The sequence below is a fragment of the Pseudonaja textilis genome, chromosome 1 (genome assembly GCF_049901715.1).
Source record: "Pseudonaja textilis isolate UNSWEBS1 chromosome 1, rPseTex1.2, whole genome shotgun sequence".
NCBI classification, from domain to species: Eukaryota; Metazoa; Chordata; class Lepidosauria; order Squamata; family Elapidae; genus Pseudonaja; species Pseudonaja textilis.
This window is the reverse complement of record NC_141990.1, coordinates 20,996,334-21,022,785: the sequence shown is the minus strand read 5'-3', so window position 1 is coordinate 21,022,785 and position 26,452 is coordinate 20,996,334. Positions and strand designations below refer to the sequence as shown.

The 26,452-nt window shown below is 38.5% G+C and overlaps 2 protein-coding genes across 4 annotated transcripts in view; one reads left to right on the top strand and one right to left on the bottom strand.

The window, feature by feature from the left end:
- Nucleotides 1-16,695, bottom strand: part of LOC113441557 (merlin-like) — a 31,434-nt gene extending 14,739 nt beyond the window's left edge. For both annotated transcript variants that reach the window (XM_026708615.2, XM_026708614.2), the window contains exons 1-7: nt 16,446-16,695; nt 13,784-13,914; nt 11,422-11,547; nt 10,173-10,295; nt 5,689-5,772; nt 2,903-2,971; nt 1,750-1,832 (exon numbers count right to left, since the gene is read on the bottom strand). In XM_026708615.2, the coding sequence (XP_026564400.1) occupies nt 1,750-1,832; nt 2,903-2,971; nt 5,689-5,772; nt 10,173-10,295; nt 11,422-11,547; nt 13,784-13,873 (575 nt within the window). In that variant the 5' untranslated portion in view covers nt 13,874-13,914; nt 16,446-16,695. The remainder of the gene's footprint in view (nt 1-1,749; nt 1,833-2,902; nt 2,972-5,688; nt 5,773-10,172; nt 10,296-11,421; nt 11,548-13,783; nt 13,915-16,445) is intronic.
- A 5,164-nt stretch (nt 16,696-21,859) lies between these two features.
- On the top strand, nt 21,860-25,264 carry MRPS17 (mitochondrial ribosomal protein S17). Of its 2 annotated transcripts, none has more exons than XM_026708634.2 (3): nt 21,860-21,950; nt 23,194-23,342; nt 24,843-25,264. In XM_026708634.2, exons 2-3 carry the CDS (start codon nt 23,220-23,222, stop codon nt 25,131-25,133), a joined length of 414 nt encoding a protein of 137 aa, XP_026564419.1. In that variant the 5' UTR covers nt 21,860-21,950; nt 23,194-23,219; the 3' UTR covers nt 25,134-25,264. The 2 variants fall into 2 exon arrangements, with proteins under 2 accessions (XP_026564419.1, XP_026564420.1); XM_026708635.2 differs by lacking the exon at nt 21,860-21,950 and adding an exon at nt 21,981-22,137.
- Nucleotides 25,265-26,452: the final 1,188 nt, after the last annotated feature.

The window sequence follows — 26,452 nt, the reverse complement described above, 5'->3', positions numbered from 1 at the left end:
ACTTTTGTCTAGCCTTATTACCATTGCTAATCAAAGTGGTTTACAAGTTGCACTATAGCCTCTATAAAAAATCACATGAGTAGATGGGACAATTTGAGTGGAATGGAGTGGAGTGGAGTGGAGTGGTATAGAATAGAATAGAATAGAATAGAATAGAATAGAATAGAATAGAATAGAATATTTTATTGGCCAAGTGTGTTTAGACACACAAGGAATTTGTTTTGGTGCATATGCTCTCAATGTACATAAAAGAAAGATACATTCTTCAAGAGTCAAGAATCATGAGGTACAACACTTAATAATAGTCATAAGGGTACAAAAAGCAATCAAATCATACTAGGAAACAGTCAATAAAAATTGTTAGGATACAAGCAACAAAGTTACAGTCATACAGTCATAAGTGGGAGGGGATGAATGAAAGGAAGGATGGAAGGATTAATAATAATAGTAATGCTGACTTAGTAAATAGTTTGACAGTGTTGAGGGAATTATTTGTTTAGCAGAATGAGGGCGTTCGGGATAAAACTGTCCTTGTGTCTAGTTGTTCTGGTGTGCAGTGCTCTCTAGCATTGTTTTGAGGGAAGGAGTTGAAACAGTTTTTGTCTGGGATGTGAGGGCTTAGTAAATATTTTCACAGCCCTCTTTTTGACTTGTGCAGTATACAAGTCCTCGATGGAAGGCAGGTTGGTAGCAATTGTTTTTTCTGCAGTCCTAATTACTCTCTGAAGCCTGTGTCTGTCTTGTTGGGTTTCAGAAGCAAACCAGACAGTTATAGGGGTGCAGATGACAGACCCAATAATTCCACCATGACATAGAAATAGCTTCACTTGGCACATCAAAAACAAATTGGAAATATGCTGGGACAAGTTTTACATTCAGCTAAATGATCCCCAATTGAAAAATGCCTTTTCTGGAAGGATATTTTGAAGTCCTGATAATGCTATGTAAAAGGTTCTGCTCTTGGGACAATCTGTCAAACATCTAAAAGCTTTGGACAGAGCAGGCCACAAACAGTGATGGTCAGATTCTCGAAAAAGATCATTTTTAAGCAGACATGTTGCGTTTACTCTTAAAAAGACTGGAACCAGTACTTTAAATGAAGTGCTGAAAAAACTAGTTATTTATTGACTTATTAAATTTGTATGCCGCCCATCTTGCCTAGCAGTGAGATCAACAACCAGGAGCAGAGTGATGAGAGAACATGAGTTTCTGAGTTCCCACCTGTTTCGATCAAACTTTGTGTCAAGAAGTGAATTCAAGGGTTAGGGTTGGCTTCTAATATGTTCCATGGAAAGAATAAATGAATATGGGCAGAGTGTCAAAGTCATGAAATGTGTATTGTGACATCCTGATTTTTTTTATCCTACTTTTATTATTTTTATAAATAACTCAACACCATGAACTCCTTCCTATTTTCCCCACAACAATAACCCTGTGAGGTGAGTTGGGCTGAGAGCCACCTGGCCCAAAGTCACCCAGCCAGCTTTCATCCCACAGGTGGGACTAGAACTTACAGCCTCCTTGTTTCTAGCTTGATGCCTTAATCGATAGAAACTGAAACCCTGCCCTTTGTCCTTTTGTCATGATGTTGCACAAAAATATGGAAGGAGTGTAACTTGCATCACAGTGTTGCACACAAATTTGGAAGGGGCAGAAAGTGTGTCACTGCCCTCCCCAGCATACCAGATGCTAATGGATGTGAGTCCTTTTTTTCCAAACTACAGTTACAAGCAAAGGGTGCTGCAGTACCTGGCCATTCCTTGGTGTCCAGCATAACAGGCAGTAATCCTTTCTTCCCACATGTCAGGCGTCATCTGATATTGACGGAGAACCTAGATAAAAGAAAAATAAAGGACAAAAAGAAAACAGTGGAAAAAGTATTTATTTTTCAAACCTCAAGAAGGCTGTTCATGCAGGTATGACAAACTGGAAAGTCCTGCAGAAGTGTATATAACTTAAAATGTTGCAGGATTAGAAGCAAACTCAGGGGTGTGCTGCTGGGGGTTCGCAGGGGTTCAGGAGAGTCCCTAGCTAAGATTCTGTGTAATTCAGAGAACCCCCAGATCCCACTCCTGGCTGGCCCTGCTCCACCCACGCCGCCCCTCCCAGGCAGCCCGTTTTGGATGCAGGTAAGTGCAGCGCGCGCATGGAGGTTTGGGGACATCAAAAAATGGGCCTCCTGGAAGTTCGGGAAGACCGGAAATGGGCCCGTTTCCAGCTTCCAGAGAGCTTGCAGAGCCCAGGGAAGCCGTTTTCACCCTCCTGGAAGCTCGAGGAAAGCCTCTGGAGCTTAAGGAGGGCAAAAACAACAACACCCTTGCCATGGCGCAGGAGGCCCACTAGGCCACGCCCACCATGGCCTCACCCACCCAGCAACTGGGCAGTGAACCCTTTGCTAAAATTTTTGAAGCCCACTCCTGAGCAAACTGTCTCCCATTTCCAGAAGTCTTTCAGCTCGTTGGCAACTTAATAGAACACTGCTAACTTTAGGTTGATTTTGTCATAAATTCCCCTTTTGTGAAGAGCAGTCTGGATTCTATCTGAAAGAAGAATAGAAACACCAACATCAGATTATAACTCAGTTCTGAGCTCATTACCCGGGAGTTCTCTGGAGAAGATATCTCGAAGGAGAAACTTTCCTTCATAGTTAAGAATTCACATTCTCCAATAGTTGCTTGAGAACTGAGGAGCATCAGAATTTTAAAACTTCCCACTCTCTCTAGAAAACAAGGAGAGGAACAATCTGTCCAAAAAGGGCAAATAGAAATTGCTGGTCTTTGGGAAGAAGTTGTTTTATGAATCATGCAAATCCGTTGCTCCCTATCTGGCTAATTCTGCTATTTTAGGTAACTGAGGTTTCCTGTTCACGACCAGGAGGACAGGAAAGTGTGAAAACACTTACTCTTTTTGGCAAAAGCTCTTCTGGAGCTAAGAAACCTGGTTTGTGCAGATTTGGGTCATAGTCACCATACTATAAGGGAAAGAAGTATCAAATGAGTCAACAGCAGAAGACCGTATGCAAAGAATTAACAGCATAGTATAAGATCTAAATTAACGCTTTAAAAAAAGAGAGAGAAAACACTGAATCATTTGATCATAAAATAACCATTAAAAATGGCTAAAGTTCTAAAAGATTTTTACAAGTGAAATCTGAAGGATGGTATAATTCTACAGGAGAGGAAAAAAACCCTGTCAGAAATCATTTTCCTGAGAATTTTACCTTCCTGTTCTTTAGGACTGACAAAATATGCTTGAAATTTAACCAGTTAGTACCAAACATACCCTAGTTTACAGCTCAAGAAGAATCCAGTGCCATAACTCTTGATGGATCCCCTTTCGATTTTGTTGTCAACTCCACCAACACAATTAAGCAGGGGTCCAGCTGTAGCTTAAGCACCGATGACTAGGAAAAGAATATCTTAATGTCCTCTTAAAGAGAGAACTATAATTTAGTAGTATGGGTTTGTAAACAAACCATCCAAGTTGGGCTTGTCCATAAGCTGGACTTGTCCATTCTCTATAAACCTTAGTTTTTATAACAATGGTTGTTGAATAATGCATAGATGTATATAATACCTTAATCATTAAACCAATTTTATAGATCATGATTCACAGGTTTCTCAAAACATTATGCGCTTTGGTGCCAAACCATCAGCCCTATTGAAATTGAGTGCCAAGATCTTGCATCAGAATGGGTAACAACGTGGGCAACAGAGTGTAGTGTTCTTATGGGGTTCTTTTTATTGATTGCTGTTTGTTTTTCCAGATTTCTGATGATATTTGTGTCTATAGATTCATTTAATAAACCTTCCAGAGTTGTAACACATTGGAGCAGAGTATAAATTTCATCAATCAATCAATAAATATGTAGTGTCACTGAGTCCCACAATTTAATCCCAGCCATCTCCTAATATACTAGCAGTATAACGGGACAAATATGACATCTCACTGGGACTATATATTATATGTCCAAAGACATTTAAGGATAATGAAAGGCAAAACTTTACCTCATTTCATTTGATCTAACTCAGTTCTGGACTAAAGCTGGCTGATTTCTGCCAGTAACTAGCAAGGGTGGTTATAGCAGCTCTCGGTTCAGTGCTAAGAAAGGTAGGATGGAACTGTTACAGCTACACACACACACCCCTTTAACTTTCTGAAGGACAGCTCAGGGAAGAGGAAAGGTCAGGAAGAGACTCTTGGAAGGAAAATCCATCTGGTTCAGGTCCAATCCGGGAATAAAATAAAATGGAGTCTGATTGGAAAGAAAGTTTAATGATGAACAGAAACAACAGCAGTCCTGGGTCAGCTGAACAACTAGCTAGATGAATGCCAGGATTTTATACAGGTCCTGAAATGCTGCTGGGGGTGGGTGGGTTGTATAATATCTGAAATGCACTTAGGAAATTGTGCAATGTGTCTTCTGCTAAATAGTAGTGGGCTAATCCTAAATGGTCATGTCCTGTTCTTAGAATTTGGGTGGAGGAGAATGTAAATTTTTAATTCCATGGCTGGAGGTAAAGGTCTTTTGTTTCTGAATAGGCTGGTCCAATCTTTCTTAATGGGCACAAAATACTTCTGGGGGCTATTAAGAAAGCCTCAGTCTGCTTTCTGTCTTTAAGAGCAGTCAGGCTCTTCCCCCGCCCCCCCCCGCCCCCCCGCCCCCCCGAAAGCCATCACTCTGCTAAACAAATAATTCCCTCAACATTGTCCAACTATTTACAAAGTCTGCACTACTATTACTATTAACTTTCTCATCACTCCTTATCACCCATCCCCTCCCACTTGTGAGTGTATGACAGTAAGTTTGTCGCTTGTATCCTTACAATTTATATTGACTTTTTCCTAGTATGATTTGATTGCTTATTGTACCCTGACTGTTATTAAGTGTTGTACCTTATTATTCTTGACTCTTGATGAATGTATCTTTTTTTTATGTACACTGAGAGCATTTGCACCAAGACAAATTCCTTGTGTGTCCAATCACACTTGGCCAATAAAAGAATTCTATTCTATGTTTCTCAGGAAATATAATATTCTGCATTTTTAATATTTCCCAAAATATTTCATTCTTCTAGAAGGGGGAGCTTTCCACATGACTTTATGCAGGAATTCCTCAAATGCATGCTGCAGAATTATTTTTAATTAAGAAAAAAGGGGGGTGGGGAAGAAAAACTATCACTTTAGAGGCAGACCATAACTTATGACTGTTCCATATATCATAAGTCATGATGGTCGTATAATGGGTCACCCACATGACTGACTCAAGTTTACAACATTTTATGCCATTGTCATAAAGTGAATGCTGTGATTGTAAAATGAAAGCCACAGTCGTTAAGTAAACGCATTGTTTGCTAGATCCGCCATAACTTCACTAAGCAACAATCATATGTTTAGAACTGTCTGTACTCAGAATGCCCTCTGCAGTCTAAACTGAATTTTATTCCAGTGGTTTTTTGTTTATTTCAATTTCCACTCTGCATTTTAATCCACTGACCTCCCCTGAAATCTAAATGATGTACTCATTAAAGAAATCTGCAAAAAAAAACTAAAAAAGGAGACAGATGAGGAGAAAAATATACCACTTCCTATTTCTAGCTAAGCTTCAGCAGATGCTTTTCTGTGTTAATTAACACTCTGTGCGTATGTGTTATAAAAGGCGACAAACTAACAATTATAAAGCCTCACCTTGGCTTGAACTGCATAAGATGCCAATAAAATTGTAGCCTCGGGAGAACAGTAGATTTCTTCATCCAATATTTGTTTCTTAACCTAAGTCACAAGGTGGAAAAAAACGAAGACAAATCTAAGACTCAGCCAAAGCTTGAAAACAAAATAATAGACACCCAGACTTTGTTTTGGCACCTGAAATGTAACCATTAGCTGAGTTTATGAGTGAAAATAAATAAATAAAAGAAATGTTGGCCGCTGTAGAGACATGCAGAAAAATACCAAGAATATTCAAGTTACATATGCTTTTAAAGCATGCTGCATAAATTACTACATTCTAAACCATAATTTCCATTTGGAAGATCAGATCAGTAAGGGATTATTTAGTCCACTCTTCTGTTTCATTAGCGATCAGCCAGATACTGAGAAAAGCACAATAGAGCAAGCAAATTAGAAAGGTTATAATTCTCCACTATGATTTGTTTTCCACCATAGAAATATAGAGTATCAGGATTAATCAAGGGAAAAAATCTAGCAAATCAGATGAAAGATCCATCTAATCCAGAATTCTATTTTCCAGAGCAGCTAAAAGCTTCTTCAAAATCCAACAAGAAGGCTTGAAAACAATTCCTGTGCTTGCTTTGGTTTTTTATCTTTCTGAGACACACTGTATTTGCATGTAGGGGCTCATTCAAATACTCTTCGGGTCACTGTTGTTTGGACAAGCTTAAACATTCTATTCAGTCCCATAAACACGGCCTGGTAAACTCCAGAAAACAATGCTGCATTATGTTGTGTTCTTCTTTTGTGTGTTCTGAATGAACCATCAAGCAAAAAAAAAATATTTTGTTATTTTGAATGTTAGCAATTTGAGAAAAAAAGAGAGAGGGAAGTTCCCATTATACCTTTTGTGCCATTGACAATTTTATTTCAAGCTTCAGCATTACTCTCCTATGGGAACTGTAATCAGATAACATGATCAGATGGCTAGAGTTCCCAATTCTGTATAATCTATTCCCTCACCCTATCTTATCTCTCCCTTTTCTGACTCCTGTCTTTTTAATAAAGTTTGAGTTTATTTCTCTTCATTTCTTGTTCATTTTGGTAGCTGCTTTTTTTAATTGGGATGTTTAATATAGCATATGGTGGAAAACACCCTTATTTTCGCTGAAACATAGAAGGCTATAGTACCAGAAGACTGCAGAATCTCTGCCTAGAAAGATAAGTTGATTTCTAAACTGTATTTTAGAAGGCAAGCAAATAGCTGTTCGGGCATTTATGGAATAACTGTGCCAGGATCAAACTGAGTTGTGGTTGGGTGTTCTACTACTATTTTTTTTTTTTTGCTTTTTTAAATGAGCCCTGTATAGATTTCTGGATTTAATGTTTTAAATATTGTTGGTTTTATTTAATTTTTTTCCTACTAATTTGTTGTAGCCATTCTGGGTTCTTTTTAGAATCCAGTATAGAAATAATGATTAGTGGCAATTAAAATAATTAAAACTCAGGTCTCTTTCTAAAGTCTGAAAAGGGGACAGCCTAAAGAAGTCAACCGGAAAATCAAATTTATTTAAGTATGTAAATCCCTGGGCCAAAGTTACTGGGCTGATCTCTATGACTAAACACTGTGACTTTCTCATTCCTCCTGCAATCAGGGGAACTGCCTTCTACATAATAACTTTGCATTATTAAACCAAGCAAATGGTTCAATACATTTTAGTAGGTTGAATGTCATACTGTAAGTATACAAATGCTTGTATATGTTATTGTCTCACTTTTACCCCAATTATACTGCAAATCTAAATTTTAATGTTAAGAAACCCAGCAAGTTCAAGCGTGTTGCTTTGCCTTCCTCTTTTATGTTTCTTTTGGAACGGCAAAAAAATTCCCCAAACTACATTCCTCCAAGGGGAACAAGCCAAGGCAAGTTTGAAGGAACTGCAAAAAAATATGTAGCTTTCAGGGAGATTAAAAGAAAATGAACGGAAAGGAAAGGAGAAACAGCCTTCTTTCCAACTAGCTCAACCCACATAATTGTTAAGGCAATGGTGAAAAGCAGAAACCCGCCAGGAAATTGATCCTATCTACTGGATCAACTCTTCCAAAGAAAAGTTTCCTAAAAGAAAAGTTAGTTCCAAGGAAATAACAGAAGCATCTGTTCAGGGTTTTAGCTGTTTACATTAAACTAGTTTGTGAAATCCAGCACCCCACTCTGACTGATAATGATCAAATAGGGGTAGGGTTTGCTTTTTTTGATACCCTAAGTCAAGGGGGTCAAACTCAAGGTCCATGGGCTGCATGAGGTCCACGGGGTGCTTAGATCTGCTACACAGGGCCACCCTGGAAACAGTGAAGGTGCCTCTGCCAGTGAAAACAGAGCTTGGGAGGCAGAGGTGGTATTCAGCAGATTCTGACCAGTTCTGGAGAACCAGTGGCAGAAATTTTGAGTAATTTGGAAAACCAGCAAATACCACCTCTGACTGGAGATTTTACAGTATCCTTCCCCTGCCACGCCCACCAAGCCACACCCATAGAACCGGTAGTAAAAAAAAAATTGAATCCCACCACTGTTGGGAGGGCCGTGAGCAGCCGTCCCAGGCTCCGTTTTCAGCCGGGACGGCCTCCTGCAGCCCTCTGCCAGAGAAAACAAAGCTTGCCCCTCCCCCGAGCTCCATTTTCGCTGGCAGAGGGCTGCAGGAGGCCATTGTGGCTGAAAACAGGGCCCAGGAGCACATTTTCGTTGGCAGAGTGCTCGGGCCGCCACAGGCACCCCCCTACATGAGCAATGTCAATGCTGGCCAATCCCCCATGGCCACGCCCTCCCCCAGGTCAAACACAACCCTGATGCACCCCTCAATGAAATAGAGTATGGCTCCAAGTAATTCCTTTTCCTGCAGAACATGATGGCACACAAAAATATTTGCTTTTCAATGCCAGATGAAATCCTGGCTGGCTTTTCACCTAAGGGCTGACTTAAATATACCATTTTGTCCCTTTAAAAATCTGTTTCTTTTCATTATTGCATTGTGCTTATTTCTCTTTTTAAATTTTTAAGGTGTCGCTCATTTTTATTTCACTTTGCTTGTTTTATGGATGATAGCTTTTCCTGAGATCCTTTTGTGAGCTATAAATACTTTAATCAATGAATAAATGTTTTCTGGATCCACTCCCTCCCTTCGCCAGCTTCTTGGACTGGAGCATGCAGGTCATTTTGCCCACTCACACTGCACACAGCCTTCGCCTTACACCTGCATGACATTTTCACACTTCCATAGGCTGGCAAATAAAGGCAAGAGATGCAACTTTTACAAAGGACAAGGAGTCCCTCTGCACAGCTTTTGGCAAACAATATCCTTACAGCTTCAAATTACATCAAAGTACCTATAAGTAAGGAATAATGCAGAGCTGCTCAAACATGTGTTTAAGAACTACATAATATGATTTCACCTAAAAGTTTTGATAGATTTTGACAGAACATCATAATATAAAGTTTTCCATATCGGTTGCAGCAGAGTCAGGTGATTGCTTAAAAGGGGAGGGGTGTTAAAACAATTTAAAGTTGGGGGTGAGAGTTGAATGCCAGAATCTCTTCATCTCACATATGTAGCATTTCTCAACCTTAGCAACTTTACAATGTGTGAACTTCAACTGCTAACATTCCCCAGTCTATTTCTTGATCATAAATCATCACATATTGATTCCCTTAGGACAGTAGGATATTTTTTGATACCTCCATCTACTTCCCCATAATTGTTTGGAGGACTAGCATAAAAGACATGGTAGAAAGTGGGTTACACGCACACATACAAATGAAAAAGTACTGATGTTTTGTGACTATCAGGGCTGGTGATGGTAGTATGGCTATTTTAGTGATTTAAAATAGTCCATTTTCTCTCATTTGGCCTTTTGCTATAATCCTCTTTTAGTTATATAAATTTTGAGGCCTTTCCAAAAGGACAGGACTTCTGAAAAAAGCACATTAAGCTACTTGGATCTATGAGCAACAATTAATTAAAGGGAAAGGGCTTGCAAATTATGCAAGCCTTTAAAAACAGAAAACAAGGCTAATATCAGAAGACAGTATTGTGGAAATCAGACATGATATATAATCCAACAAAGGTATTACTGTCATTTCCCAAGGCTTTTTGGTTCCACGCTCACTGAATTTCTATGAGCCTGCCAGAATGAAGCAAGGGAACAGCATCCCTTGTTCTCTTTTGGTGTTCTTCCCCTTGGTGGATTGGGCCCAGAAAGAAATGGCAAATAAATAAATTATCATCAACAACAACAAATCGGCTAAGGAGTAACAAGTTCAAAACTGAAAGAGGAACCCACTGAAGACCCCTTTGCTTTCAATTAATCCTAAAACTCTAAAGTTGGCACTAACCTAAGGGGTACCCCATGGAAGAGGAGGATCACAGATGGTTAAACATAATGATGATGTTCAAAAGACAACCATGACATCTCAAAGCCAATTCTGAATAAAAGAAATACCTTCTGACCTGCAGAAAGAAGAGGTGTTGGGTGATCTCCTGCAGAAGCTCCTCTTCAACCTTCTCAGGGTAAAACATCACCAAAAAACAAAAGTTCACTGGATCTTCTTTGGGAATATCCTGATCTAAAACCTGTTTGAAAAAAGCAACCAGAACAACTAAACACCTCCGATTGGGAAAAGCATGTTTGGCAAAGCAGAAGCCCAAAGCCATTGTTTCTTGCCATGAATTCACAATGTCACCTAGGACTCTTTTGCACCTCACCCATTGCTGGTTCACATGTGCTTGTAGCAACTTTTTAGCATCAATAGCCATGTAGGGAAATTACTTTAATTTACAACTGCTTTTCAACTTTCCCATATTTAGATGCATTCAGATGGGTGCGTTTTTATGTTCTGATCCTTGCCCTTTATTACCAATAAAAAAGGGAAATAACAAAATCGAGGAAGGCTTTCCTCCACATTTTCCAGTCCCAAACCATTTCAGATTTACAAATGTAAATGTCTTAATCTTTCCCATTGTTTCCCATCTCCCTTTGCATATGAACTGATACATTTCACATATATCTCTCCCCTTCTCCCCCCCCCCTTTTTTTTTAGTCCTGGGGGAAAGTAAAAGGAGAAAGATCTTGTCAACGATGCTAATGTAATCCCTATATAGTACTTCCTTTCTTCAGACAATTTCAGTGAAAGACAAAGGATAGAAAAGTTAAGATAAATGATGAGTCCTTGGTATAGAAGCATTCTGATTACATTCATATTCCAGTCTAGAGGCAAAGAGGATTTTAATTAGCTAAAGGGGTAGGGGGAATGTAATTTGAATATGCACATGAATATGAATGTGCACATGTGGTTTTTGGCCTAACCACCATTTACATTTACAAATTGTCATTGTAAATCAAGGATTGGCATAGATGGTGTCTGTCTGCTTTCAGGTCTTCTGTCTGTCAGGTCTTCTGACCTCATTAAACACATACCCAATTTCACCATTACAATTGTGATGGTGTGGTGCATTTTCCTTTTTTTTTTACATCAAAGGTAAGCTGCCTTATTCATTCAAATGCTCTCAAAACAGCCAACTCCTTTGCCTGGCCTGGCTCCTTAAGGCCCTCCTCAAAACAGAGATCCCTGAGCCAAATAACAACAACAACAACAATAATAAAAATAAGCTGACCATCTCTGAAGGAAACTTTTAGAATATCTTTAGGTCTTTCCAACTTGATGAGTAATGTTTTGTAATGAAAGTTTAGATTCCAAACCTTTTTATCCATCTTCAACCAAATGCCCATTCCTTTGATAGAATACCAGAGACCAAAGTACCAGGATTCTCGCAGCCCCAATGCGCGACACACCTGGTCAAACAGGTCTTTTCCTTTCCATTTCATCTGCAATGGTACAGAATCAATTTTGAATAGATAAATAATAAGGACATCCGAGTGTGAAAAAAAATCTCTATTCCTGAGGTACTCTAAATACATGATCTCAACTATGTGAAAAACAGAAATTCCAGAGCCTCTCATGATAAGTGCAAAATTCAAATTACATAATTTTGGCCTTTAAGAAAATTAGAAGTTAGGGGTTTTTTGTGTTCTTCAAGTTCATCTCCAACAAAATAGCAGGATTTACCCATTTTGCTGTTATAACATGGTTTATTTGCTTGTGCTTAGTATGAATTCATCCTGCAGTTTTAACTGGTCAGCCATGATTTATGCTTTAGAGTGTTTTTTGTGGCTGAATTAAAAATTGTTACTATATAAACCATCATATAGCATAATATGTGAATCCAGAGGATGATTTAGAGTTTCCAGGCATTAGGTTCAAAACTCAATGTCAGGTGTGGTCTTCAGCTCTCAGAATTCCAGCTGCTGCGTGGCAACATCAATCAGAGTAATAATCAAGCAAGGCTTTGAGTAGTTGGGAAAAGAATGCAAAATTCCAAAGCTCTGTAATGCACTTCTTTACACTAGCATTTATACTAGTATTTATTTGGCTACTCTAGAAAGAAAAGCCTGTAGTACTGTAGGTTTAGAATACAGCCTTCTCTTATATTTTCTTATATTCCGATGTTAGTTAATATTTGTTTAATTTACCAAATTAATTGGCTGCACATCTTACTACAGGTTATGATCCTATTATAACAGGTAGTTCTCAACCTACAACCACAACTGAGCCCAAAAGTTCCATTGCTAAGCAAGACAGTAAGTTAGTTGTGCCTCACTTTTGCAATCTGTTTTGCCACAGATGTTAAATGAATCACGGCAATTGTTAAGTGAAATGTGGTTGTTAAGTGAATCTGGCTTCCTCCATTGACTTTGCTTGAGAGTCATAGAAGCGCCAGGGTTAGAAAGCAGTCTTGCAGGCTAACTCTACCAACTGTCAGCAGTTTGATTCTCACTGGATCAAGGTTGACTAAGCCTTCCATGCTCCCGCTGTTGGTAAAATGATGTTCAAAACAACCTGATGTGCCCAGGTTGTTGGGGGCAATAGGCTGATTCTGTAAACCACTTAAAGAGGGCTATAAAGCACTATGGAGGGGTATATAAGTCCAAGTGCTATTCCTATTGTCGGAAGCTGACTGGGAAGGTTACAAATGGTGACCACATGACTCTGTAACCATGCAATTGTCAGTTGCCAAGCAGCAGACTTTTGATCATGTGACCATTACAATGATTGTAAGTGTGAAAAACAGTCATGTCATTTTTTAAGTGCCGCTGTAATTTAATGGTCACTAAATGAATAGTTGTAAGTCAAGGATATACTCTATGCTTATAGATTCCCTAGAATCAAGGCTTCAAATCTTTGCTTGCTTTCCTGTTTTGTTATCTTAGAAGTAGAGACTTATATTCTAAACTTCTGTTTTCCTTTCAGCATACTCAAGATCTATAAACATACCTTTATGACTTGTTCTCCCACAAAAGCCCCACATTTAACTCAATGGTCCTTAGAACCTTCAAATTCTAATTCTTAGCACATATGAGATGTGATAATGCCAAGATAGCTTCAAAAACAAGTCTCAACAACAACACCAGTTCTGCTGCCTCCCCCTATTCCTTTAAAGATCTATATTATGGGCAACTTCAATCAGACAACGTTCTCCAAGTTTCTTTACTGAATTAAACTAGAAGCACTTATACAGCTAGAAACCGGGTACATTTAGAAGTGCCTAATTATTGTGATTTGTCTTGTCACTGATACTAGGCAGATCACCCATTTGGAAGAAAAGACAGCCGTGCCTCCTTTGAGATTGATAGCCCAGCAAAAATTATCTGCCATAAGCAGAGACTGAAAGAGAAGTGGCACTCAGAGATAGAACAGATATTCTTAAATAAATACTACAGATCAGTGAATGTCACATGAACCAGGTAAGAGGCAAAAAGCCTGAAAATTACTTCAATCTCAGTAGTTGAATCCAGTCATAAGGGTTGTTTTTAAAATTCATATCATATAAATCCCTGCAAATGGACAATTAGCATGTCAGAAAAAGGCATTCAACATAATCTTTTCCTTGACATGTCAGCTTTCTATATTCAGAGAGAGAGAGAGGCAATATGCAGGTATATAAATCTTATGTCATCTGTATAAAAATTCTGGCCTTTAGAAATCAACACAACAGCAAAATACCTCACAGCTGAATTCCATTTCAGCTTCCATTGTTGAAACTTTCACTTTAAACATTTTAGGCTGCTTCTTCTTTAGTCCTGTGATAGACATATTTTTAAACCTGCCTGGAGTAGCACAATGGAAGAAAAGGTCTGAAAAAAAGAATATATTATTAGCAACATATTCCAAAGTATATTTACTTAGAAACAATCTTCTTTTGATTTCTAATAGCAGGTTCAGACATAATGTTGCTGAATTCTGGAAGTTTTATTTAGCTTCTGATAGATTCATGGTTCACCATTACTTTGACTAATCACTCTTATCTCAAAGAGTCCTATCAGCAAGCTTCTAGTTTATCTCTAATAAACCTATCAAAGAACCTTCTCTTTCTTTTGGAGGCCAGCCAGATGTTTTCAGAAAGCCCTCAAATCTTTCTCCTCAGTAAATAATATTTAGCACATTTCTGTATTACTATCATGGCAAACAACCATTCATTAATTTGATCCATTCTCTTGAAAGTCATCTAAAGTGATGGTTGTCCCAACGTTATGGCAAAAATTATCACAACTAGTTATAAAATTCTTGTGAGGGGGTGGCTATATAAATTTGACTAATAATTAAAGGGCAGCAAAGCTTTAATTATTGGTGCCTTAGGCACCCAAAACAGCATAAGCTTTTAGGCCAAGATAACATGGGAGAAACAAGCCCAGACATTCATCAGAAATAAACTCCACCTTTTAGTCAAAGAACAAGTTTATTTTCCTTTCAAGTGAAGGCTGCAGGCAAAAATATCCCAAATGACATTTGGAAGATCTCTCTGGAAGCAGATAAAAATACGTCATGGAAAGGATCCAACCCAAAGACCATGTTAATTGGATAGTGTCAATAAATGTATTGAATATTTGTGGGGCTAAAAATAGGCTGGATTTACCAGGGAATGCAAATAGTTTGTGAAAACCAAGAAGATAAAAGTAACTGTCCTATGAAGTCAGCTAAATACCTATACAACTTGATTGAACAACTTACATTAAATCCTATAATTCTTTCCTCCTGCCTGTAATTCTGTACCCAAAGCGCTAGGAAATCATGCAGATGTTGGTAACTAAATATCACATCTTTTCTGATTTATGCAACTGACATAGAGTGAAGCAAAAAGTCTATCTGAATCTTGGAGAAGGGGAAAGCGTGTTTTTAAGGGGCGTGGAGAGAACAGCAAACAAAAAGAATTCCAGGGCAAGTGACAGATCACAACTGAGAAGTAATACCACTACTTCAGCTTCTGTTGGATTTCTGCATTTTCAAAGATTAAGTGTAAACTGGGAAATCTATTTTAGTTAATACAAATGTTTTAAAATCCATTCACTTAATCAATTCACTACAACCCTAATTTAAATATGTTTCATAGGTGGTAAATAACTCTTCTGCATTCCATCATTCTATTGAACATTAGCCTTACAGACTGACTGCAAGAGTTAAAAATGAATGAAACAAATATAAAATCAATATAAATATGCCAAACAGCTCTTTAAAAATATGTAAACAGAATTCAACTCCAAAAGACTGCAGAAAGGCTTAAGAAACTATTGGCATATGAAACAGAATAATATTAACACCTGCTGAATACAATACATTGGGGCAAATATTTCAGAATCTGGGTTCCAGCAGCAAAAATATCTTGTGGTAACCAGTCTCTCAAATCGGGCATGACCAGTTCAAACCATTTTGCTGTCCAAGATAGATAACAGAAACAGCCCTCCTGTACAAAACCCAACCGGAGAGGTTGAATATCACGCCAAGTTAGCACTAAGATGGCATTTTTGGCATAAACAATGGGGTAAAAGGCACTGCCACCTCCACCCCGATTTGCTGCCTGAAGTTCACAACTCATAAAAATAGATTTATGTAAAGATGTAATGTTATGCAAAGGTAGATCTTGAGACCCAAAAGTCATGACTTAGGAGTGAATCCTATTACTCCACCTCCCTCTTAAAATAGTTCAGAAGCATGTTCCCTTTTGCAGACCAGACTTGGTAAACTGTGATGCATGAATTCATAGCTAGGACTGGGAGTGAATCAAGGACTTTGAGGTTTAGGGTTTCCATCCCACCTCCGATATTCCGGACAATTTTGGGGGGTGGGGAGGTCTTGCTGCCTGAATGGATCAAAATACCTTGGACAACCAGCCCACGCAGAAGAAAGAAAACTCGCAGCGACCCCCTTATTCCTTTGCACAGAGGAAGAAAGGATGCCGGCTCTTTGAAAAAGAGAGTTACTCTGCCTGAGACACCACGCGAAATGACAGATCACCCCAAAGCTTCCCTGGAAAAATGTGGGGCCGATCCGGCAGGAGCGAGAGAGCAGAGGATCATTGAAGTCCCCGCGTAAAGGCGCCAATATGAACCGCGGTCCATGTCAAGAGAGCGACAGGAAAAAAGGAGAGGACAGAAAGAAATTCTCAGCATGGTTTTGCAGACAGAGACTATATACATGTGCCTTTTTCGCAAAGCTGTATCTGTCACTGTTTTCCATTCCTGGATCTGAGATTATAAATTAAAATACATTTCAAAAAGCAGAAACCTCTTAGCAAACGTAGCGTTATCTCCCGCTTCACACATATCTTTTTTTCCACCCCCTCCCCATAAAACTGCAGAGAAAGAAAAACCTGCTCCAATTGCTTTCTTACCGCTCGGTGTGCTTTGCACGCTTAAATTCCACGGCTGAAGTCAAATTGGCGTCCTTGATCCCTTCCCTGATTCAAGAGGATCTAAAAACAATGTCCCCGAAGTTGCAATTTGTAGCCCACACGTGCATTGTCGCTGGGGAGAAACAAGATCCAAGGACTGATCTGTCAGCGGCTCCCCTTCCTTTGTTTGCTCTAAACTGGAGCATGTTAGCTGGACTGCCCTCAGAGAAATCAAAGAATTTACTTTCCCAGGTGATGGGGGGTGGGGGGGAAACCATTTCCTGCCTGGGTGCTCTTTAGACTCCACCCACTTTACCATCCCTGTGAGTTCTTAAACACTGTTTACCACAAGGGGAAAAACTCCAAGGTCTTCTAACATCATTATAATCCATTCTTTCCTTCTACCTTCAGCAGAATTAATCATTAACAATAGACATAGCATCAATATTTGTAACGTGTAAAGTGTGATGAACATGACTAATTGTGTCTTCTTTATTTCTCCATCTCTCCCTGTCAGGGGACACCGAAGATAACTTGTACTGAATCATCTTTTACACGATCCTTGTTCCATGTACTATTTATATCCTGCTTTTCAGTTGTACAGCTTCACATAAGGGCTTGCAAATAACAAAGGTATGAAATATACATGCATATGTGAGTGTGTATACATATACAATTATACATGCATAATATGTGTGTGTATACAAAGATGTATGCATGTATGGGGGGTGGGGGGGTATAGGCTTAGCAGATAAAGTTGAGCTTATCAACTGGAAAGCTGACAGCCAGGGTTTGAGACCCAAGTGCTACATGGGGTGAGCTCCCATTTCTGCCTCAGTTCCTGCTCATCTAGCAGTTTGAAAGCATGCAAATGCGAGTAGATTAATAGGTACCACTTCAGTGGGAATGTAACAGCATTCCCTGTACCTTTGGTGTATAGCCATGCTGACCATGTGACCATGGAAAATGTCTTTGGACAATGGTGGCTCCCTCAAGCCAAGAAATGGCGATGAGCACCATGCACTAGAGTCAGACACAACTAGAGAGGGAAATATTTAGTATATAGAGATAGATAAGAGATATAGTCAACTACCTGAAAGCTTTAAAATATATAAAACAGCTCCCTTTGAGGGAGATGGCAATTAAGAAAATTAAAATATAAATAAAACTGTAAGATGTAGAAAAATGCTACCCCTCTTTCTAGATCTATGTTTTAGATACGTAGATATTTAAATATTTACCAGTTTTTAACCTCTTTAAAAAAAACTACTTTGGTTTTTATACACAGGTATCCTTGACTTATGACTACAACTGAGCCCAAAATTTCTGTTGCTAAGCAATACAGTTGTTAAGAGAGTTTTGCTCCATTTTATAACCTTTCTTACCAGAGTTATTAAGTGAATCACTGCAGTTGTTAAGTTTGTAACATGGTTGTTATTAAACCTGGTTTCCCCATTGCTTTTACTGATCAGAAGGTTGCACAAGGTGATCACTTGACTCTGGGACACTGCAACCATCATAAATATATCCCAGTTGCCAACCATCCGAATTTTGATCATGTGATTTTGGGGATATTGCAGCAATCATAATTGTGAAAAAATGGTCATAAGTCACTTGTAATTATGAACAATCACTAAATGAATGGCAGTACACACACAAATGCTAAAAAAAAAAGAAAAAGGAAGGGAAGGGTCTGAATTTTAATAAAGGCTGTTTTCAGATCCATTGTTAATTGAATCATGGTTTATTGAACAGAACCATCTTCATGCTACCCATTATTAGGCTAGATGCCCATGTTTAATGCTAGTATTTTGTATCAATGCAACCAAAAATTTCCTTGCTCCTGAGAAACTACAAGTAAAAGTTTAAACAATCAGCAGACCAGCACTTGTAGAAGCAAAAGAAATTATAATCTCCAAGTGAGCAAAATATCCAAAGACAAAGCATAAACACCTCATCTTTTTTCTCCATTCAGAAGCATCATTTGATGCCTTTTGGGGACTTTTAGTAAATTCCTGAGTGAAGTTAGGCAGTCCTCTATGAAATATTGCATTCATATTTTTTTTCTCTCAATGGGGTAGCTGAACAGAAATGTTGGGCATTCTCTATCGCATGTTTCTCATGCTGATTGAGAAATTCTGGGAATTGAAGTCCATACATCTTCAGATTCCTGAGGCTGATAAACATTGCCCTTAATCAAATAAAAAGGCAGTAAGTGCCTAGTGGTACCTCATTGCAAAAAAGAATGTCCAAGAAGTATATCTCAGATGCATGAGTTCCATAGTAGCATCTTGGAAAAGAAGTAAATTTGAAGCAGAAGGTAAACAACAAATTTTATTCCTTAGTCATATAACCATATCAAACACTTTGAAATCAATATAGTGAAAGTAGTGCTCATACTCATAATAATCATTTTTGCAATGAAACCCTATTTAGGTAGTCTATCCTTTTTGAAACAGCCTTTGATGTAAACATTTGTCTTGCTGGTGATATACAGGTTCATTCCCTGCAGGAAGTATTGTTTCACCTGGATGTCTCAATATTTGTTCAGTTTTTAAATAAGGATATAAGTAAATAGTCCTTTTTGTAGAACATAATTTGCAATTATACAGGATATGTGTGATGTCTTCAACACCACAGATATACAATCTTTCTTCAAATGGAACTCCACAGAATTTCCCATTATCTTACCATGGAATCTAGTTGTTCATCTAGACAAGATGTTGAGGCATGTAAGTTGTTCAATACTTTTCTAACTGGCATGTAAGTTGTTTGATATTTTTTCTGTCTGGGAGGCTGATTTTCGTTGAGTCAGCAACTTCAAGGATTTCACAATTAAAAGAATTGATATCATCTTGGACAATCATATCCAAAGACTATTTGAAGCTTTTCTTGGCCTTTCCATCTGACTGGACTGGGGAATCCATGTTGTTGGATGGCATTTGAAATTTAGGCAGTTTAAGTACAAGTAGATATATTAAGCGTTCTTCAAAATTCATCCTCGGTAAGAAGGTAAAAAGTAAATTTAGTGTGATTTTCTCCAACCTGGTACTGTACAGATTATGCCTGAAACACAACATACAGGATTCCCAGCTATCTTACATAAATATTACCGTATACTACTATGTAGAGAATAGTACTGCCGGGTCAATTGTTGATCTACTCCCTGAAAACTTAACAGTTTTCTCATTTCAGCCCCCCAAATCATTCACATTTTGGCTTTCAAACAATGTGTTCAAATAACACATTAATGCAACCATGACCTTACTCAGTTAAAGTCATATTCTTGGATTGCATGACACACTGGATCAAACTAATCACATCAGCTAGGTGTGGCTTACACAACACACAAAGCTAAATTGTGCCTTGCTGTGATCACACGACACAGCAACATTTTTATTTTTCAAATTAGTATAGCTGCCTATTTCACAAAATAAGTGATTCTGGATAGTGTACAACAATGCTAAAAAAAGATAATACCCAAACCAATCATTACAAAACATTACAAATTGTAAAATAAATAAATAAAAAGAAATAGTAAGTGAATATTCACCAGGAAACTGGTGAATATTTCACCAGTTTCCTGGGGTGCCCAGCCTGATGGTACACAGGCCTTGAGGGACTTTCAGAAAGTCAAAAGTGATGGAGCCAGTCTTACTTCAGGGTGGAGCATAGGTGCCACAGCAGAAAAAGTCTTCTAAATCTAGCATAGTGGAGCCAAATGACACACAGGATCTCAGGCAGATACAACCTGAGAGAGTAAGTAATTTGGTCCCATACCATATGGGACTTTAAAAATCAAAACAAGCACTTTGAATTGGAACTGGAAATACATTAGTAACTAATGCATCTTGTGAAGCAAAGGTGTAATGTGAATTCTACTAGAAACATACATAACTGCCTGGGATACTGTACTTTGCACAGCTGAAGTCTAGATATTCTTCCAAGGACAACCCTAAGCCACTTCCTGATTGGAATATTGTAATGTACTTCCACTTAGGGTTGTCCTTGGAAGAATATCTAGACTTCTTCCAAGGACAACCCTAAATGGAAGTACATTACAATATTCCAATCAGGAAGTGCCTTAGGGCATGAGTGACAGTAAGTAGGGATGACTAAGGATTACAAATTTAGAAAAAAATAAATATATGAAGACAATGACTGAGAATGTGTTTAGATATATTTTTGTAAGGAACTGGACAATTCAAAGCATTTCCTGAATTCAACTAAAAATGATATAGTGTAATTAATTCTATTTTTTATTCCATTATTTGAAGTATTAATAAAAACACAGCAATTTTCAGCAATTGAAGTTTCTGTCAAACACACACATAATAAATTGAATTGTATCACTATCATTTTTATCCATAAGGATATTGATAGAAATTTAATACATCTGCCTTTTCCAAATACCAGTATGCAAAATGAAAGGAAAGCTTCATAGCTTAAATTCCTCAAATCAGTTTCCATTTCTCATGGGCACTTGTTATCTTAACAATATGTAGATGGTTCTCCCTTGTCTTTTTCCAACATATTATTAAATGCCTAGTGACACCTTACACTGGTCTTTCATGCAACTATTGTTTAGGATTTTTAGGACCACCCAAAGAGGAGCAGGTGCTGCCACCTACTGTGACATTAGTTTTTGTATCACCATGTAGTTGTTAAAAAGCATAAGCAGCACACCCCAAAAAATTACCATTTGAAGAGGGATAAAAAAATGTAGTACCTCCACTAAAAACAGCTTTTAATAACATACAAAAGCCACTTTGATCTAGTGTTAAGGCACCAGGCTAGAAACCAGGAAACTGCAAATCCCTATATTCTCTGTCATCCAGGTCATGGTTATCCCAAAGGTGCTTTTTTTCAAGAGGCAACTGGAGTTTCTGGTTTTTCTTTGAAGACGTTTTGCTTCTCATCCAGTCAGAGCTGAAGAAGCTTCTTGGGTGAGAAGCGAAATGTCTTCAAAGAAAAACCAGAAAGTCCAGTTGCCTTTTGAAAAAAAAAAAGCACCTTTGGGACGGGAAACTGCGAGTTCTAGTCCACTTTTAGGCATGAGAGCCGGCCATGTGAATCTCCATCTCAGCCCAATATTCCTCTCGGCGTTACTGCTGTGGCCAAATAAGAGGGAGAAGTACGGTAGATGCTTTGAGTGATTTATTAACAATAAAGACGGGATGATAAAAAAAAAATTTTTTAAAAAGAGGGAGGAAACAAGACCTCTGAATGTGCTTTCCCAATTGTTATCAAAGCAATGCTTGTCAAAACCATGTCGCTTTCAATTACGACACCAGCTTCACCCAAAGCCATCCTCGAACCCGGAACGCTTCTCTCCCGCCGCCGCGCAAAGCCTCCGTGTCATCGACCAACCACCACCATCCCCGGCCCCCCGCCTCCTTTTCTAATGGCGTCATTTACGGAAACGGCGATCCTTCCGGCTCTGGCCCCGCCCTTTCCTTCTTTGGATCCCACCTCCCGGTTTCCAGCCTTGGGACGGAGGAGAACGTAAGGGCTTCGAATGACTTGGAGGGAGGGGGCGCAAATGGGTTATCCGGGACCCGGAGAAAGCGGTGCTTTCTCCCCTCTGTGGGGCTGGGAACCAAGCGGGAACGGCGGATTCCCGGGAGCTGCGCTGGGAGGCAGATTAATTTCCAGTATTATCCCCCTCCCGGCGCCTCTTTTAAGATTACCGGTAGAGAAGAGTTTTAACGATGTCAGAATGTTAATTTTTTTTTATATCCCGCTGTTATTTTCATAAATAACTCAAAGCGGTAATCATGCCTAATGCTCCCACAGGTGCTTTTTCTGGAGGCAACTGGACTTTCTTTCAAAAAGCACCTTTGGGACAATCGTGACCTGGATGACTGAGAATCTCTACAGACTTTTATGCCTTACTCCTGCACATCCTAGACTGGGGTTTCTCAAACTTCACAACAGGATGTGTGCTCTTCAACTCCCAGAATTCCCCAGAGGGGGGGGGGGTCTTGCACAGATTTGTCTTGTGTACCAATTGCACACCTTCCTGAGCCAGCAGTCATCTGCTTATGGTGACTTGTGCCTTAGTCATCTGTTTGGATTACTATAACACACTGTACTTGGGGCTGCCCTTGAAGTGCAGTCAAAAGCTGCAACTGGTCCAGAATGCAGTGGTACAGGCAGTTTTTGGCATTCCTTGTAACCCTGCTCTGCAAGTTGTTCTGGCTTCCAGTAGGTTTTTGGGTGCAATTCAAGATGCTGGTCATTATCCAGGATGACTCATAGGGCCAAATTATTTGTGGAACACCTCTCCCCTTGTTTCTGCCAATCTCATTATCTGTAGTAGAGAGTATATGTTCCCAGTCCTTTCTATTACATGATGTCTTTATGGACCCTGGCTCCACCTGCCCTGTGGAACTACATCTTCTGGAGATTCAGATTACTCCAACCTTGTTAGCCTTTTGCAAGGCATTGAAGACCTGGCTGTTCCCCCAGGTATTTGGGTCAAGAAGTAGATGGACTCATTACGGATGAGTGGAGGGTTTTCTTAGGCTCCAAGGAATTGTCTAGCAGGGTTATTGTTTTAATCTGGTAAGCTGCTGATAGTCAATTGTGTGAGATGGATGGCTGTATTAAACACAATAAATAATCATTTCTAAGAAGAAAGTTGAAATATTAAGAAAAAATATATTTTAGAAGGTTTTCAAGGTGTGTTGGCTTCAACAACGCATGAAAGTTCTTTACTAAAATTATGCTTATGTTTGTTTTGCAGAATACCTGAATGATAGCAATCAAGTCATGTCAGCATTACGTGGAGCTGTTCATGCAAGATGGATCATAGGGAAAGTAATTGGAACCAAAATGCACCAAACAGCTAAAGTGAGAGTAACAAGGCTGGTACTGGACCCGTACTTAACAAAGGTAAACTGCTGGGAGTGTAAATTGTTAAGCTTCAATTTATTGAATCATTTCTTACCATTAATTCATGGAGTTACTGAGAAAATTGTTATTATGAGATCATGAAAAATAAAAATAAAATACTAGGATTATATAAGATGTTGCGTGTCTTAAAAAGTGGTCTTCAACTACCTGATGCCAGGTCCTAATCTTAATGCTAACATGCAGTTAATTCAAATTAATTTGATCTGATCTGACAGTACCTTTTCTATCTAAGTATGTTATTTTAAAATAAAAAATAAAAAAAATCAAAAGGAAGGCACAAGGTTGTATTGACTTAAGAAATGTAGTTTGGTGCAGGCATAGGAAATGTTGATCTTGGCATTGGTTAAAATTTGTATGTTTTTAAAATAACTGATTCTCAAATCTCTAGATACCCAGAAAAAACTGGCATAAATCACAAATCACTCTCCCCCTCTCTCTCTTTTACAATACTAATTATTATGTTAAGAGTCTCCTTTTCACATGAGATAAGGAGACAAAGGTGACACTGCAGTACCACTGGCTGGGAGTGTCAATTATAGGCTTTAGATTAAGATTGTATTACCTTTTGTTAAAAAAAATTCCTATTGTAGTTGCCCAGACAAATACTATTAAATAATCAGATACTGGTGGGTAAACTTCATTGAGGGGGTCTTCTTTATTTCAGTCTCTTCTCTCTCATGTTTGGGTACAATCTGACTGAAGCAAGGATATCATGGCTTACCTCCATCACTGGAGGTTTTTAAGAAGAAATTGGACAACCATTTATCTGAAATGGTATAGGGTTTCCTGCTTGAACAGAGGGTTGACTAAGAAGATTATGTTATTCTGTTTTTCTGTGCATTTCAGTTACTATCAGTATATAGTATTGTTTGTCAACATTAATGCCAGTAAATAAAATCAAATTAGGAGTAATGTTTGCAGTCTAGAAAGTTCACTGGATAGCACCAGTAAGTTCTCTGTTAGGCTAAATTACATTCATATAGTTGTCATGGGTAAAGTGAATGGAGGCATATATCTGCACTAATTCTTATAAACTTTATGTTTTTTTAATTGCAGTCTTTAAACTCAAAGCCCTCACATTTGTAAAAGTATTTTATATGGTGTTTCCCATGACTGCTACCAACTACAAAAACCAGCTGAGTGACTTTGAGCTAGCCACTCCCACACAGCCCAAATCAGACTCTGCAACAAGCTAATTGAAAAATGATACCCCTTGCCACATCATGCACCAATAAACTTACTGTAGGAACTAGGCTAGCATAGTACAAAACAAGTAGACCCTGGAACTAAGCAGGACAAAAAACAATATAATTTCTATGGCATTTTTTCCAATTCAAATTTCAGGTGCTCTTAAATATCAGAATCCTTATGTCTGGTAAAGATTTTAACCCCATCTAACTGAAGGCACCATTTTAATCTTTCTCAAAATAACATAACTACCAACCATTGATCTTCCCACTCTTCCCTCTTCTTCTACAGTTCTACAAGAAGCGGAAAACATACTTTGCTCATGATCCTCAGCAACAGTGCATCGAGGGAGACATTGTCCTTCTGAAAGCTTTGCCTGAACGAAGAACCAAGAATGTGAAACATGAGATTGCTGAGATTGTGTACAAGGTTGGGAAAGTAATTGATCCCATGACGGGGAAACCGTGTGCAGGCCACAGGTTCCTGGAAAGTGTAGCAGACACAGAAAATCTGACTGACAGAGATACTTGCTTTCTTAGTGAAAAACTCCAAGAACTAACTGTTTCTTCTCCAGACAAATGAAAGGTTGGAAATAATTTGGGACTTGTTTGTCTGTTTCAAGGAAAAGGTTTTATTGATGTATGTAAGGAAGCATGAATAATAAACTGAAGTTAGTGTGTACATGCAATAAAATGTTACTATTTGTTTTTAAAGTATTATATGTTCACTCCTGCCTGAAGGAACATAAAGCAATGTACAAACTGAATATTTTAAACAGTCCCAGTAAAGCACTAGAATTCAGTTACAACCGATACAATAAACAAGCAAACCAAAGCCCAAAAAGCAAACAAAATGATGGGGAAATACTGTATCTTATTAGTGGAAATAGTAACTTGTTTACTCTGATGTTTCTCTGAACTGAAACTTACTTTCTTCCTGTAAATATGGGGAATTCAACTTCGGAGAAGCCTATTCAGTTTAGTTGTTTGGCTTTCTATGAGTAATGCTTCCTGGGGTTTACTAGTTTTTTTAACCATTTATAAATAATGAGAAGATCACTTAGTTTTAAAAAAAGTTTGGATTTCCATCATCAGCAATTTCCATATCATACATAATGCCTGATAGCTGGCCAAAACTTTCCTGGCCAGAATTTCATTTTCCTAAATAATTTCCTACACAATACACTGCTAATAAAAGTATACCTCTACTGTAATATTGTATTGACATATACAATCACCATTTCTTGAATCAGATTTGGCTGTTGTGATGACTACATGGGAACAACTTTATTAAATTTTAATGCTGCCTATTTTCTCTTATGAAGTCACTCCTGTAGGCTTTTATTTTTTGCCAACAATATCAAAATGGCTTATCCCTGGCTTCTAATATATAGCCCTGGGGTTTTCTGGCAGATTTTGTTCTGACTACTAACTACAATCAATCAATCAGAATAGAGCTGGATGGGTTCTTGGAGGTCTTCTAATCCAACCCCCTACAGCCAATGTTGGTTTGTTGTTTGGGGATCAGTTTGGATTGACTGGGTGATATTTGTTTACCTGGATATTCAAATACAGCCAAAGCATATTCATTTTATTAATTTTTTTAAAAACCAAAATGTTATTGGGGAGAAGGGTGAATCTGAGGAGCTGGTTTGGCATTAAATCGGAATCTTCACATTGTTTGCGGGGGAGCACAATCTGCACGTGTTTTGGAAAAACACAAGCATCTAGGAATATCTTTTGCTTTGGTAATTTTATGTGTGTATATCTAAAATCTCTCCCAGGGCTGTATGCCCTCCCAAATAGATGGAGGAGGTGGGGAAATCCACGTCCTGAGGTGGGGCGGAGGGTCCCACGGTAAATATTCTTCCATTTCCTTTGGATGAGCTGTATTTTTGAACA